This window comes from Parambassis ranga, chromosome 17, assembly GCF_900634625.1.
Source record: "Parambassis ranga chromosome 17, fParRan2.1, whole genome shotgun sequence".
NCBI classification, from domain to species: Eukaryota; Metazoa; Chordata; class Actinopteri; family Ambassidae; genus Parambassis; species Parambassis ranga.
Window position 1 is genome coordinate 12050400 of NC_041037.1, and position 15334 is coordinate 12065733.

At 40.3% G+C, this 15334-nt stretch overlaps 2 protein-coding genes across 3 annotated transcripts; both read left to right on the forward strand.

Annotated features, from left to right (window-relative positions):
* Positions 1-1233: 1233 nt before the first annotated feature.
* LOC114449568 (regulator of G-protein signaling 13-like) lies at positions 1234-3038 on the forward strand. Its single transcript, XM_028427329.1, has 5 exons — positions 1234-1532; positions 1617-1676; positions 1765-1826; positions 1912-2078; positions 2169-3038. Exons 1-5 carry the CDS (start codon positions 1453-1455, stop codon positions 2352-2354), a joined length of 555 nt encoding a protein of 184 aa, XP_028283130.1. The 5' UTR covers positions 1234-1452; the 3' UTR covers positions 2355-3038.
* Positions 3039-8654: 5616 nt separating this feature from the next.
* ro60 (Ro60, Y RNA binding protein) lies at positions 8655-14373 on the forward strand. Of its 2 annotated transcripts, none has more exons than XM_028427327.1 (9): positions 8655-8750; positions 9590-10181; positions 10508-10728; positions 10881-11027; positions 11116-11253; positions 11348-11464; positions 11825-11941; positions 12064-12210; positions 12662-14373. In XM_028427327.1, the coding sequence occupies exons 2-9, from the start codon at positions 9608-9610 to the stop codon at positions 12812-12814; spliced, it is 1614 nt and encodes a 537-aa protein (XP_028283128.1). In that variant the 5' UTR covers positions 8655-8750; positions 9590-9607; the 3' UTR covers positions 12815-14373. The 2 variants fall into 2 exon arrangements, with proteins under 2 accessions (XP_028283128.1, XP_028283129.1); XM_028427328.1 differs by lacking the exon at positions 8655-8750 and adding an exon at positions 8767-9010.
* The last annotated feature ends 961 nt before the right edge of the window (positions 14374-15334 follow it).

Consider the following 15334-nt stretch of genomic DNA (forward strand, 5'->3'; position numbering starts at 1 on the left):
CTTGAGAAGTCCAGAAAAAGGCCCAGGCCACATATAAAAGATTTCTGTTAGTAAAGAGTTAACAGTAGGATGAGAGGCTGCTACAGAGACCCAGTCCATTACAGGCAGAACTGAGGATATTCTCCCCAATCAATCAGATTGTATTTAAAATGGTCTGATGTTATATGGCAGCTTGTATCTTGTGTCTTCAGGGTTCAGACTTGTCTGTGATGGAAACAACGAGGTGGCTCAGTGGTCTCAGAATCCCACCATGTAACCACAGTGCCCCTGCTTTGGTTCCGGTGAGCGACCTTTAGAGCTTGCCATCCCCCTCTGCCACCCCCCCCCCCCCCCCCCCCCACACCCCCATGTTTCCTGTCTGCCTCCACAGTCACAGATTCAATAAGGCCCACAAGTTGCAAACCAAGCAAGGCATCATTAAAATGAAATCATTAAGCATAAGAGCTGTGTTTATTGATCCACAGTAGGAAAAATTCAATAAGGATAAATTCATTTATTCAGTTCTGTATATACAGTATGTGAGGTATGACATTTAACTGAGAGTGGTTTCTGGCTGTCTGTGAGTCACTGTCAGGGGACGTCGGAGGCGTGGGGCTGTGCAGCTGTGCAGTCTGAGCCCCCAGACATTTGTCTCACTCTCGTCTGTAATCTGTTCCAATTTTGTAGCCGCACAGTGTATTGGTGGCTGGCTAGGTAGTCTGCTTTTTTAGATTCTGACAACATGTGGGTCACCTATTTTGTTAAAGTGTGGTGCAGCGGTTAGCACTGTCACCTCACAGGAAGAAGGTTTCGGGGTTGAACATGTGGGCCGATGGGGGCCTTCCTGTGTAGAATCTGCACGTTCTCCCCATGCCTGGGTGCTGTGGGTCCTCCTCCCATGTTACAAATGTCTTATAATATTATTGCATATTGTTAATACTATTACACCACAACTCACAATACTAGAATGCTACCTGACAAACATTAATATACAAGCAAACTTCTGCTGTTTTTTTTAACTGTACAAGGACAAAATGTTCTTTAATTGAAATTTGACTGTGACTACAAAAATAGCACGAGCAGCTTGTTCACAAAGTGTTGCTGGAACTTGGCAGTGGTTCTTATGTCAAAGTGGAGACTAAAGTATTTGCCTATCAGCTGCCGAAGTTTCCACTGCTCTATTTGCATCTCCCAAACTTTAAAACAAACAAGTAATGATGCAGGTCTGAGTGCAGTATCGAGAGGTACAAGCCGTTTGCTTCACATTTGCTCGCATGTTTGCGTCATCGCCAGCTTCCTCTTTGTCTGTGGTTAGCACAGAAAGATGTTGTGACGCTGTTACCCGTCCTCGTCTCGGTGCTTCTGCTGTACATATAAAAGGCGACACTGAGCGGGTTCACCAAACAGTTAGAGATCTCATAACTCTCTGACAGCAGTCCAACGTATGTGGCACATGTACACAGAACTGTTGCCATGCCAAGTCTAGTCACAACACCAGCAAGGGAGCAACACCTCAACATGGACACAAACAACAAGAAGACAGTGAAATACAGGTAAGCTTTTTATTCTATAGCTGCCACTCGCTGTTTCACATCAACGCTTTTTTAAAACATTAACTTGCTCTTTTTGATAACCAGGGGAGGAAACCTGAAGTGTCGGCTGCAGTGTAAATCAACCCAAGACAATAAAGCTGAGGGGTAAGTGACAAAAAGCTGTAGGCTAAACATCCTCACTGCTCACATCAGTAGCTTCATGTGAGTAACAGCACAGTTCTCTCTTTTGCAGGCTTTGTTTTGAGGAGATGTCCCAGTGGTCACATTCACTTGAGAGACTTTTAGCTTCCAAATGTAAGTTTATTGTTAAGTCTCTCACACAGTTCCTTTCCTAAACATTGGCCACATGCACTAATGATGCTCTCTTTTCTCTCTTTAGATGGACTGAAAATATTCCAGGCTTTCTTGAAGTCAGAGTTCAGTGATGAAAACCTTGAGTTTTGGGAGGTGTGCGAGAACTATAAGAAGATCAGGTCCTCCTTCAGGATGTCCTCCAGGGCCAAAAAGATCTTCAAACGCTACATTCAAGCTGAGGCTCCCAGAGAGGTACACAAAGGCCTTTTTAATGATACATACACATTTAGACTTATCAAGGTGTTATTGGTGCTCATTGCTGTTTGTCTCCTCTGCTTCCAGATCAACATAGATTACAAGACTAAGGAGCTGATCAGGCGGAACATAAAGGCACCTTCTGCTGTGTGTTTTGACGATGCCCAGAAGGTCGTCTATGGATTAATGGAGAAGGACTCATACCCGCGTTTCCTCAAATCTGACATTTACAGGACTTTGCTTGACTCCACATCTGAATCAGTGATGATGTGAACAAAACCTGGAATGAACGCTGGACGACCTGAGAGAAGCTGTGGTGTGTGTGTATATACACTTGCCCTGGAGGTGTTGGATGATCCCCCAACTTAAACCCAGACAGCTCCAACACATTCATAACTTCCTCCTGAGCTGGAGAAAGGCTGACTCTGACCTGCTGTGACTCTGTTAGAGAGAGGCAGCCGTAGAGCTGCCTGTTCCTCAGAAACAGCGTGATGGGAAATAATGTGTCTGTGTCATAAATGACTCTACTTAATGAAGAGCAGCTGCTGTGATAGTTACAGTAAAATCAAAAAACTTCCCAGAGATGCTGAGATTTTGCAGTGAAATGCTGGGGACTTTCTGTGAGAGACTCTCAGGAAGTAAAGTGCGGTGCAAACAGCACCCTCCACCCAAGATGAAAGTACACGAGCTGAGCTGGTGTCTATTTGCACATCATCTTCAATATAATGTTACCTTACCAAAGCAATATATGAATACATTCTATGTACATGTGGATCTTTTTTACAATATTTACATTGTGACATCAGCGCTGGAGTACTGAGCTCACATGTTACTAATATGGTCTTCTCTTATAAGCTATATGTTATGAAAATGTTACCCAGTATATAAAACCGATGTGAATTGTACAAATATAAAATGAGTATGTGGACTTTATTAAAAATTACTTTCACACTCAAATCTGAATGAATCAAATGGCTTAATATATAAAATGAGGTCGACTTAGTCACAAGCTCATTCACTCGTCTTATCATTCAGTTACGAGGTTTACTGTCTGTTGATGAGTTTAGAAGTGTGTACAGCTACACAGGAAGCCTTAGTCATACCTCACAAAAACCGAACAATGCACTGAGCTCAGGATGTCTGACACAACATCATTGACATTAACAACACAAAGTCCTCATGTGGCCCCAAAGAGAGTGAATGGTAGACAGTGAACATTTTTTGTCCCTTTATAGTTAGTTTTGCTTTCACTTGTGGTTTAAAGATCATGGCTTAAAACATACACTTTCTGTGAAACACATATTGCTAAACAGTCAGTCCCCCTATGCCTGGTATACACAGTATCATACTCTGAAAACCTTTTCTCCACTGGTGTGAGCAAGACTTTTCTTTAGACTCCTAATACAAAAATAAACATGTTTACAGCTTGGTACGAATACATTAGATGGAATCTGTCTACAGACACCTTAAAAATGAACTAGTTATTAATTTACAATTCATTTCTTTAATCGGAACAAAGCTGAGTTGTTGAGAAACCTTGCAGCTTCGGCAAGGCCTTTTGGGGGTCAACACAACACACAAGACTCAGCAGGGTTCAAATGTTGCCTGTTTCTTTTTAATGCATTGAAATATTTGAGAGCTGTGATCCAGATACCTTCCCCTCTCTATTGATTCTCTCATCTAACATTAAACATTATTGTCCGATGCTGTATTCAGCTTGTTCCTGCTCCTCATTTAACAGTATAATAGTAAATGTTCATGCATGCTCGTCTGTATTCTACTCTGTCTATTCACATATTGTTTTGTGAAGCCTTGTACATGTTATGTACCACAGATCGGTGAGGGTTACAGCACACAGGGGTGCAGTGGGGGCACTTTAATGCTTTATGTATTCTACAGAAACTCTTTCCAACAGTTCAGCGATTGCTCCACAAATAAGACGGACCGTGGCTCAATGCTCCCACCTACACAGCATCTGTTCTTACCTCAGCCATTCATGTGTCATGGGCCTTTAATGCTTTTCAAGGGTTTTTTTTCCCACCATTGTACCATTCATTCAGCCTTCGTTTCACCATTCAGTCTGTCATTTATCATTATAGTAAACACATGTCAACTTCACAAGTGGCTCTGATGCAGAAGCCAGGTTTAAAAACTGAAACTTTTTTGTACAAGCACCAGTAAGGAAGCTTCATTAGTGAAAACCCATCAGGTATCAGTCTGCTAAAGGTTACAAAAAAATAGGAAGAAGTGTTCAAACCCAGCTGTGCCACCGCATCCTCTTTTTGTTCACTCAGGCAGTAACACAAATGTCCCTGAAACATGTCTGTGTTTTCAGATGGTAACAAAGTACAAATTAAAGCTATATAAGCACTGCTTATGTTTTCTAGCAGGTCCAGCAGCTACAGAATGTTTTATTAGCAGGTTTATTTTTACTCATATGCAGCTAAGACGTTGGAGTGACGGAGTATGACTGATCACTGTTTCCTTATCTGTGTGTGTTAGGAACAAGGTGATCCTGTTTACTGGTAAATCGGTCGTACGACCATGAGCATTTGTGGGAGTGAAAAAAGTGAGACAGGATACTTGAGTTAACAAGTACAGCATTGCGTGGCAAAAACTACTGATGCAAAGCTTGGAGGACATCAACTCTGCACTACTGATACTAGTCAGAGGTTGAGACTAAGATTCATTTGTAAAACCACAGCTTGATCTGCTGGATGTCATGAGACGAGTCATCCTCTTGGAACCACATGATCTGTTTTCAGGAGGTCACGTGCTGTTGCTCTGCCAGTTCCATAAACCTGCCTTTGTTTCAGAGGCAGGTGAAAGTGCTCCAACATGGAAATGTTATGCCTGATAGCAATCAGTTTCAATCAGACAAACAAACAAAAAAACTATTTATAGAATGGATTAGTAAGACTAAAATACAGTGTTTACTTTATATTTTTCCATTTAAAATGACTGTATGCTAATCAAATAACTAGGTGTTCGTGCATTTTGTTTGTTCATGTGATCTATTAATTTCACGTATCTTTGTTTGTAATTACGTAAATGTAGTCTTAATACTGTGTTACATTCAGACTGTTGCTCCTCAGCACTGTAGCACAGCACAAGTAGACACATAGTTTTGATTCAAAGCTACAACACAGAGAAGAACCTTCGTGTTTGTAGCTAGAAGAAAATCAAATCAAATGTGCCCTGATGTAAATTGTAAATAAAAACTTGTAAAACTTTTTCTCTTCCCTGGTTTCTGCTGCTGTATTATGTAAAACCAATATGTGACCATATGCCTAAAGGCTGTCATGCAAATTTAGGGTCTTCAATGAGGGTCATATAAGTTCTTATTTTAGAGCAATAATAATTATAATGATTTATATGCTGCAAGTTATTTTTGGATCATTTGCCACATTATAGAATTCAATGACAGGGATGATGTTGAGTTTTATTTAATCATCAGACAGAAACAGGCCAGTCACATATTCTGGCCTATATTGGTGACCTCATATAGGTTTGAGCACTAACTTTATGCTGAAGCTGACATTCTGTTTTGCTTCATGGTCTGCCTGTGTTTACACACTTCCTTAGTGACGACCTAAAAATCACCAAAAACATCCGTATTCGGTCATCATATGGTCCCATTCTTAGTTTTTACATCAAACATATGAGCGGTTAGTTATTTTTTATTTTTCCGTTGCAGCTTTAAATTTTAGGTCGTTTTACCAAAGCAAAGTTTATTTTCTGTAAGATAAAATGGGTCAATGTAGCACACTTGTTTCACACACCTTTTTAATGTCTTTATTATTATTGAGATCAAAATCATTGTGATTGACATCTTACTAACTTCTACTTACTGCAGATTTTGGTCATAAGACCAAACCTTTGGGAAGTGTTAGTGGACCCCTGTAGCTTTGTGTTTCAGTGGTGTGTCACAATGTGAAACCAGTTTGTATCAATTTTTCTAGGATGTTTGTAGTTTTTACATGTCAAGCTGACTGATTTTTTTCCATTGCAAATTGAAAGGTGTCCAAAAAAAAAGAGGAAGTTACTTTTCAGAGTCTTACTGTAACTATGCTGTTATCAAGATCAGGAGTTTTTCATTTCCTTTGTGACCAAAACCTATTTAGTGATGTGGTCTGTCATATTCAGGGTTAAAAGTGATCAGAGGTTTGTGTGCTTGCACGACTTGCTCATGTGCATTGTAAGGTGTACTTCATGTACACTGTCTACAGTACAGTATAGTACTAACTGAACCCTGTAAGCACAGTGATGTCTTCTGAGGCTATGTTGGAGATGGGTTGGTGGTCCCTAGTGGCGTAGTCAAGTTAGCAACTGTTGAGTAGGGTCCATCATTTCTAGTCAACTTTATGTTATGAGAACTCAAGACTCAGCAGATGATTTGGTACTGGTTGCAGGTATACTGTTAATTAAATGATGACAAAAAACAAATTGATCATCTGATATCAACATTTCACTTCCGGTTGCTGCTGCACACATTTGCATCACACAATACACAAATATTTTTTTTCCATTCCTGTATCCTCTTCTTTTGTGTGTTCAATGTCTAGAAATCTTGATAAAGAAAGAAACAAAGGTCTGCCCCTTAGGTCTAAGATATTTACATTTTTATTAATTGCACATCATCCGTAAGGTGAACTAACCTGCCTTATATCTCAGCTCATGCTGAATAGTTGAAAAAAAGGTTCAACAGAAAAGGTGCATAGTAACAGAGCTATGAGCTGAGACAGAAGGAAGAAAACTGCTAAAAGAATCCTGTAAGTGACATAGACTAACTTGGGTATAGATACAGTCATTTGTACAGGTATCATAGGGCTGATAGATTCTTACCTTTTAGCAGAGCTATGCTGCTATAGGCCTACACTGTCAGGGACAAACATGATCCACTGAGCAGTTCCCTGTCCCTCCTCCACCTCTCTTACCCTCCCACCTCTCCTCTCAGCCTGGTTCATACTAGCGATTCATGTCATTAACTGTGTTTGCTGTCTTCCTTATTAACTGATGATCGATACATCCACTATAATATCATGGTTTCTTGCTTGACAACATCAGTAACCTGTCATGTTTGCTCCTCTCTCTCTGTCATCCTCTCTGTCCTCACCTCTTCTTCTCCTGCTCTGCTCTACTCGGTCCTGCATGCAGAGAGAAGGTTTTATTTGCAACACAATTAAGCTTTGAAGGCTTTTTGTTTTATGCATCTGGGACAGTCACCGTGTGGAGGAAGTTTTTTCATTAGGTCATGCTGCATATTAATTGCATTGTTTTCTCTAAAAAGTGTGAATCATTCCACAAACCCCTACTTTCTTTCTTTTTGCAGAACTCTTCTGGGACATTCCAGGAAAGGGTATTTCCCTCAGATATCAACCAATATCATGGGCGGGAACTGTTTATTTTATGATAAAGTTATATTGTCCTGTGTAACAAGTGGACAGCATTTTGTGAATATATGAAGTGAGAGTTCTGTGAGTACAATGTGGATGTCAGGGTCACCTATAGGAGCTCAGACAGAAAGTACTGTGACAAGTTTATTAGGGCTAAGACTCAAGTATTTAAAATAGTGACATCATGTGTATCATAAGCATGGAATTAAATGATGCAGGTTTACTTAGATGAATTGTATCGTATCACTGCTGTGTTAGTTCTGCTGGTGAACTTGGAGTATGACGTGTCTAATCATCAGGTCACAGATTCAACGTCAAAATCTACAGGCTAATGGAGGACGGCTCACACATAGACACAAATGCCTTGGTAAGTAGGCTTTGAGGATGAAGAGCCCTACAAATATAGCTCCATACAACCAGTAAAGTGACCTCAGTCCCTTGCACAAGTACTGACCTCATCCATGCTGTTGTTGCGTGGTGTATAATGTCGCACAGACAGTCTGAGGAAGTGCCGCTTGCAGACACTTTGCAGGCACTTCCCCTCATGTTAAAATATCACATTATGTGCAACAAAAACAAGTTGTGCCTCTGAAATGGACATACTGCACAGAGTGGTGGTGTACAGTGAGCCAAAACTAGAACTTATTTCAGTGGTGATGCTTCCTACTGGGATAAAGTAGCCATGAATCAGAAGGAGTATGGATACTTGTGAACATTTAAATGTCACACAGACACGATGAAGCAGTTGTACAGACTTTGTGTTAAGAATCTGTGAATATTGTGATGTCGTTGAATGATTAGACTAAGTGGGTTGGTGTAATGGTGTAAAATGCCCCCTGTGTCCTTACAGTCAATGTGTTACTGCCATCCAGTGGTGACTGGGAAGGTTTGCATGCCAAATTAAAATCTGACCTCCTGATTTATTACACGCAGAAATTAGAGATTACATAATAAAATTATGGTCAATTTCAACAATGACTTATTTTAAATAATATTAATAGAATTCAATAATCATTATTTGTTTTATTCATGTGTGCTTTTTCTTCCTGTGACATATCATAATGTTTTGACTGTCATCCAGCGACTTCCACTTTTAAAAATATGTGCACAGCAGTGTGTGAGTCAGATGTTGTGATTGTGTGTGTGATGGTGGTACTCTGTATCCCAGCATCCATCGCGGCTCCACCCATGGTTATGTCAGTGACGGTCAGAGGGGGAGGCCTTGCTGCATATAGCTTCATCAAAAACTTGAGCACTGTGCACATATACTGTGGTAAGTGTGTGTTTGTGGCATGTTATTGTTGTCGGCCACGTTTTATTCCGAGTTACTGTAGTAAAACCAACACAGTTTAGGTGAGGTGAACGTAAAGAAGCAGCCAGCTGCGCATCCCGGGCGAGCTGAATCAGACCGCCTAGCCCTGCTTCCCGGTGTCCGGCTAGTGAAGTGCTCAGATTGGTGACTACAGTCTGGAGCAGAGCGGATGGCTAACGTAACTATACAGCCAAGTTTCAGCTGAGAGACGTTTGGACTAAGTTGTGCTTTTTTTTACTTCACAGCATGCTAAATATCTATAAATCCATGCATTTATTTGCATGAAATCGGCTAAGGGTAACTTAAATGGACTGTCCTGTTTTGCTAGCTTAACTTGATAAGTTAGCAAAGCTGAACTGCAAACGTTAGCCTACCTTATGTTGACTAGCTAGTTAGCGGTTAAGGATGTCGCAGTGGTTTACTTGAACATTACGTGTGTTTAGGTTCTCTGTCACCTTCTACTGACAGCTCAGTGTGGCTTCTATTTGTCTGTGTGTACACTCATGTCGTGTAATCGGATTTAAGCTATTTCTGTCAGTGCGCTGTGAGCAAGTGATGTTGCTGCGTTGTTTTGTGTTGATTATGGAAGCTGATAGTCCGTCAGGAGTGTACTGGAGAAAGGAAACTTTAGGGAAAAGTGAAATCACTGTGTCATATGACCCTACCCCACCCCATGAATAAAGCAACTGTATTAATTGGACATATTATCCACTGTGTATTTGGAAGCTTGAATTGATCAGAAGAAATAATTTAGAGTCATTCAGTAAGTAAATATTTCCTGTCATTGCATTCTGTTTAAGGCCTTCTTTAGTGTGACAATGGAACCATCGGGAAGCAGCGTAAGCAACCACACCCTGAACTCAACAGGTGGTGGATGTTCATGGGAGCTTGGCGACAAAACCAGACTGTGTCGCTTCCTCTGTTACGGCTCAGAGGGAGACATATACACCTCCAGGGAAGAGGGTCATGTCAGCCTGGAGAATGCAGGAGCTCTCCTCTCCATGCTCCAGGAGGGCCGAGGTGCTGAAGTGGTGGAGGAGATAAAAAAGTTTGCTCAGGATGGGCGAGCTGTCAGACTTGGCCCTTCCTTTTTTGCTTTGGCTTTGTGTTCGCAGCACTCGGAGCTGAAGACGAGGCAGGCCGCCTTCAAAGCACTGAAGGAAGTTTGTCGGGATCCTGCCCATCTGTTTTCTTTCATCCAGTACAAGAAAGAACTGAAAGAGGGCATGAAATGTGGGATATGGGGACGTGCCCTGAGAAAAGCAGTTTCTGACTGGTACAATGACCAAGATGCCATGAGTCTAGCTGCAGCTGTGACCAAATGTAAGCAGAGAGGGGGCTGGTCACACCAGGATCTGCTCAGACTCTCTCACACCAAACCAGCTAAGGATGGTATGTTTGTACAGACTCAGAATATACAAAGTAATTTACATGGGTTGGGCAAACAATTTCAGTTTTTGGTCAGTGATAATAATATTGTATTTTTAGGTCATTGTATAATTTCTATGTAACTACAGTAGTCAGCATTTGAAGTGGATCCAAACGTTTCATCTAAGTTGTCCTGAATTCTGAACAATAGTCATTCTTGTCTTAGGACGCGATTGATGAGATTGTTTGATCCACTTGAAATGTTAACTACTGTATGCTGTTTGACTGAGCATCCTCCTCACTTTGCCTTCCTCATTTGATAGTGATGGCTATCTTTTATTGTTTTCCAGCATTTGCCTTGATCAGCAAATATGTAACAAAAGGATGGAAAGAGGTCCAAGTTGCTTACACAGACAAAGAGAACCCAGAGGAGGTTGTCAAAGTGCTTTCATATCTTGAAGTGGTGGAGAAGGTCAATCATAGCTGTGATGAGACAGAGGTCATCAGTTTAATAGAGGAACACAAGCTGGAGAGAGAACAGCTGCTGACAGATCATCTAAAGTCCAAACAGGTTTGGGGTTTGTCTTTACGTTATGGTGCTTATAATGTGTTTTTGTGTCCTTTGTCTGGATATGGCACATGTTTGAACATATTTGACTGCCCTATAAATCCTAGATCTGGCATCAATCTGATGAGAGGCTTTGTGGTTGCTGTTTTCTAAAGGTATGGAGAGCATTGTTGAAGGAAATGCCTCTCCAATCAGTGCTGAAGATTTTAGGAAAGATGACATCAAACAAAGTTCTTGAACCAGGAAGTTCAGAAACACAAGCAGTGTGTGAAAGAATTCAGAGCGAAAGTGCACTAAAGAAGGTAAAATCACTTCTATTTTCTTATTTATTTACCTACACTGGTGCTGGGTAAGTATCCAAGCAGTTATTTTGTGTCTTGAAATCTTCAGGCAAAGATCCACCCTTTCAGCATACTGTTGGCTTCAGAAAACTACAAAAGAGGCCAAGGCTATCAGGGTAAAACAAAATGGGAACCAGACAGCAGCATCCTCAAAGCAATGGACTCTGCCTTTTATAAGAGTTTTATGGTATGTTTGTTTTATGTTCACAGCTTCCTACAGACAATGTGCTGCAATTTGATAACACAAATAATCTCATATTCTGTTGAAATTCCATTCTCAGAATCTAGAGCCTGTTGGTAAACACTTCATTGTGGCTGTAGACGTCAGTACATCGCTGAGCAGTATTGTCCCAGGAACATCAATCAGCACTGCTGTCGCTGCTGCGGCCATCACCATGGTAAGACAGCACCAGAGCTAGATGACTCACTATGTGTGTGTGTGAGGGTGGTGGTAATTGTCATGTCAGTTTGAACAGCTGTGTATGTAAGCAGGACATAGGCCTCCCCATCTTTGGAGGGAGCCTGGATGAAGTTGGTCTGTTGATGCATAGTATGGATTCCTGGGGCATTCCTTCCACAGTGTCTTAGTCCACAGGCTCTGTGGTATTTATAAGCTAGAAGATGTGTGAAGGCAAATTGGACAGTGTGAGAATACCTGTAGAATGTCTGTTTGTGTTATGTGTACTGCATGTAGAAGCAAAAGCTTTTTTTATTATTATAATAATAATGTTGTTATAATAACCTTGTGTTTGGCTTAGATCTTTGCCAGAACAGAGGCAGACACACAGGTACTGGCCTACTCCGAAGGAGCTGTGGTTCCATGCTCTGTTTCTGCTGGCATGACTCTCACAGAAGCAACGGCTGAATTGGTTAAGGTGAGACATAGCCCCAAGCCTGTTCACAATGACACAGTATCTGTTGTGCCAGAGTAGCTGTCAGTTTCACATTGATCTTAGTGGGCATATGTTTCTCTTGGCCTCTGACCTTCACATTCCAGATCCCAAGTGGGAGTACAGACTGCACCCTCCCCATCATATGGGCCACAGAGAACAAGAAGTCTGTGGATGTATTCATCATTCTAACCAACAACCCATTGTGGACGTTCACTGCCAGCCCAATGGAGTATCTGAAGAAGCACAGACAAGTACAGTTATTTATTTATGTCTGCTTGAGGAATGAATCATAAAGCTGTCATGCTGTCATACTCATCCGTTTACCACAAGCATTAGTTTGTTACCTAACATCTGTTTTTAGGAATCTTTCCTCCTGGTGTGGTTGTGGCATCACTGATTTTGCACATTTATGCACAGGACAGCAGAGCAAATCTGTACAAAATGAAATGTGAAATGTGTTTTATCACCTACTAGTTATTCTTTAACAGACCAGTGTGTCATGTTAAGACAGATGGAAGCAGCACTGACCAGTAAATTGTTAGCTTGTAAGCTAGCATATTTGCTAGCTTGTTCCTCACCCTCCTATTTTTAATGTGAGCTTGTTTGTACCACTTGTTGTGGTTAAGAGGAATTAATATCTATTCACAAGTGTATGTTTATTAGTATAAGTATAAAGATTGTGTATGTGTGTATTCTCTACAGGCATCAGGAGCCAATTCAAAGTTGGTGATGTGTGGGCTGACCTCTATTGGACATGGCATCGCAGACACAGAAGACCGGGGTTTATTGAGCATCTGTGGCTTCGACCTTGGAGCTTTCATTGTCATTCATAACTTGGCCCAGGATCTGATCTGATAAAGAATTCAGACTGTATCTGAGAGTACAAAAACAAGATACATAGTGGACCAATGTGGCTCACTTAGCATGTAGAGTGCCCTACAAACAGCACTAATCCAAAAGATGCTGACATCTACAATTCCAGTTTCTCCTTTTGTATTATGTCACTTACAAGTCAATTGACAATGTGTCCAGCGGGCTGGACAACCATCTGGAAATGTTACATGCATATATTTTTGTGAAATTTGAGAAGGATGTAATGACACATGATATGTCATAGCATATCATGCTATAAAGAGTCTCTGTAGGACAGGCAGCTGAGTGCTTTGAGGGTTTTTGAGTAAGACACTGACCCATTTGACAATAACCTCTGCTCATAAATAGCAAGATGTAGGCAGATTAAACATGAATTGTTTAAGAATGTTAGAGGCAACCTTATGTAAATTACAGGATGATTTCCTGTAGATTCCAATGTGTATCTATGGTATGATTAGCAGTTGTGATGTTAACTTGTAGAAGATTTTTCACTCTATTTTATGTAGCATTATTTTAAATGACATAAAAAAACATTGAAACAAGTCACCAAAAGTCAAAATATTGTTTCTGTTGTTTTGTTTGATTTATTTGGTGAGGATATCTTTTAGTTATGTATTGTTTTACATTACCCTTGCCTTCAGCTAAGCTGCAGCTTGTCATTATATTTAACCTTAGATTTCCCCCAAGCTTATTTTGTTGTGGAATTAGTTGTCCATTTAATAAACCTTGGTGCTCTTAAATGTAATAAAATGTATTTTAAGGGAATTCTTTATAGGTTATGGCTTATTTGGGATCATCCTTCTTACAACAATAATGTCACCGTTTGGGACCTCAAGTCGGATGTATTGTAAGCTGGAGAAATTGACTCATTCTCTGTTTATTATGGATTCTATGCATCACAGTTGGGTTTTTGCTACACTATTATATCCAGGGAGGTTGGATAATGGATATTTAACAATTGTCTACAGAATCTTAGTTATGATTCTGTGTATTTAATGTAAGAGTAATTGCAAACATGATTTGGTTCCCCCTTGGAATAAAAATAATTGAATGTACGTTTATAAGACCTGTATCAGCAGAGATTTAAAGCAAAGTGCTTTGTATTTCTCCAAGCAAAGTAAATACATGCTGCTTACAGTGTTTTAGAGTTAGCAGTCAAGACACTTTGGGGAAATGCTTGCAAATGACTACAGAGGTGCTTCTTGTTTCTGTCAACAGTGCAGTATTTACTGACAGCATTCACTGAACTTGTTACTTTTCATTTATTCTCGTGTAATCCCTGTAAGTCCTGACTGTATCCATGATGGATATTTGTCCACACACACATTTTTAATTGTAATGTCCACTGTCTTTCTGGATCAAAATGTCACAAAGCTAAAGTATTTGTATAAAAAGACGACAGGCACATCACTATAATAAGTGTTTTCCATCATATTGTTTTGTTATATCTACAGTCTGTAGTTATTTTGCTCAACATGTAAGTACCTAATTGTAATGGCGATATACATCCCTACGTAATAAACATTTGTTGCTCTTGAAAAGCTGTGTATTATTCTAATTAATATATATATATATATATATATATATATATATATATATATATATATATATATATATATATATAAAATAATATATAAGTTCAGATCAGGCATCCTGCGAGGCCACTTGATGTTGATAACTAACTGGGGGCCTTGGCTTGCAAAAAAAAAACAATACATTACATGGTCTCAGAAGTCCAAAGTGCATAAAATAAAGCACATCAGGATGTCACAATTTGAGCACCCGAAGATCGACTGGGATGATGGCTGGCTAGGTACGTGGCTCGGGGAGCAAGGCAGAGAAGTGTAGATGTTGGAAGAGAGGATCCTTCTAAAGTTCTAGATAAGTTTGCAAGCTGCATTAGACCAAGAAAAAATAAAAGGATTGCAAGACATCGCTTCAAACAGAGGAAACAAGGTCAGACTGAAAGTTTTAATAACTTTTTGAATGATGTGAGACTAATCCTAGTGTACTGTGAATATCCTGATCCAGATGATATGTTAATTGATTCAATCATTGCGGGTGTGAGAGAAAAAAAGAGTACAAGAAAGGCTGCTGGATAGAGGTGAGGCACTGACACTGCCAAAAGCTATTGAAATGTCCAAGCAGTTTGAAATGTCACAAAAAACTAATGTAAATTGTCAGAGAAGACGAAGCAAAAGTCTCCGTAGTGACTGTGAAACCTGAACATGCAACGCACAGTAAGAAAATGCACAAAGGACAAACGCATATGAAACAAAATCCAGGCAACAGACAGAAGTGCTGCACAAGCTGTGGAAAAGAGGATGAATGGAGCCGTTTTCTGGGCTTTGTCACCTACTTTTCAAATATCATACCAAACCTCAGTGAAGTGGACACTCTGCTACATCAGCTTCTAAAGAGTGATGTAGAGTTCACGTGGCCAGCTCAGCAGGCTCAAGGAGTTGTGCTCACGCCACCGGTGCTACAGTTTTTTGACCCCGC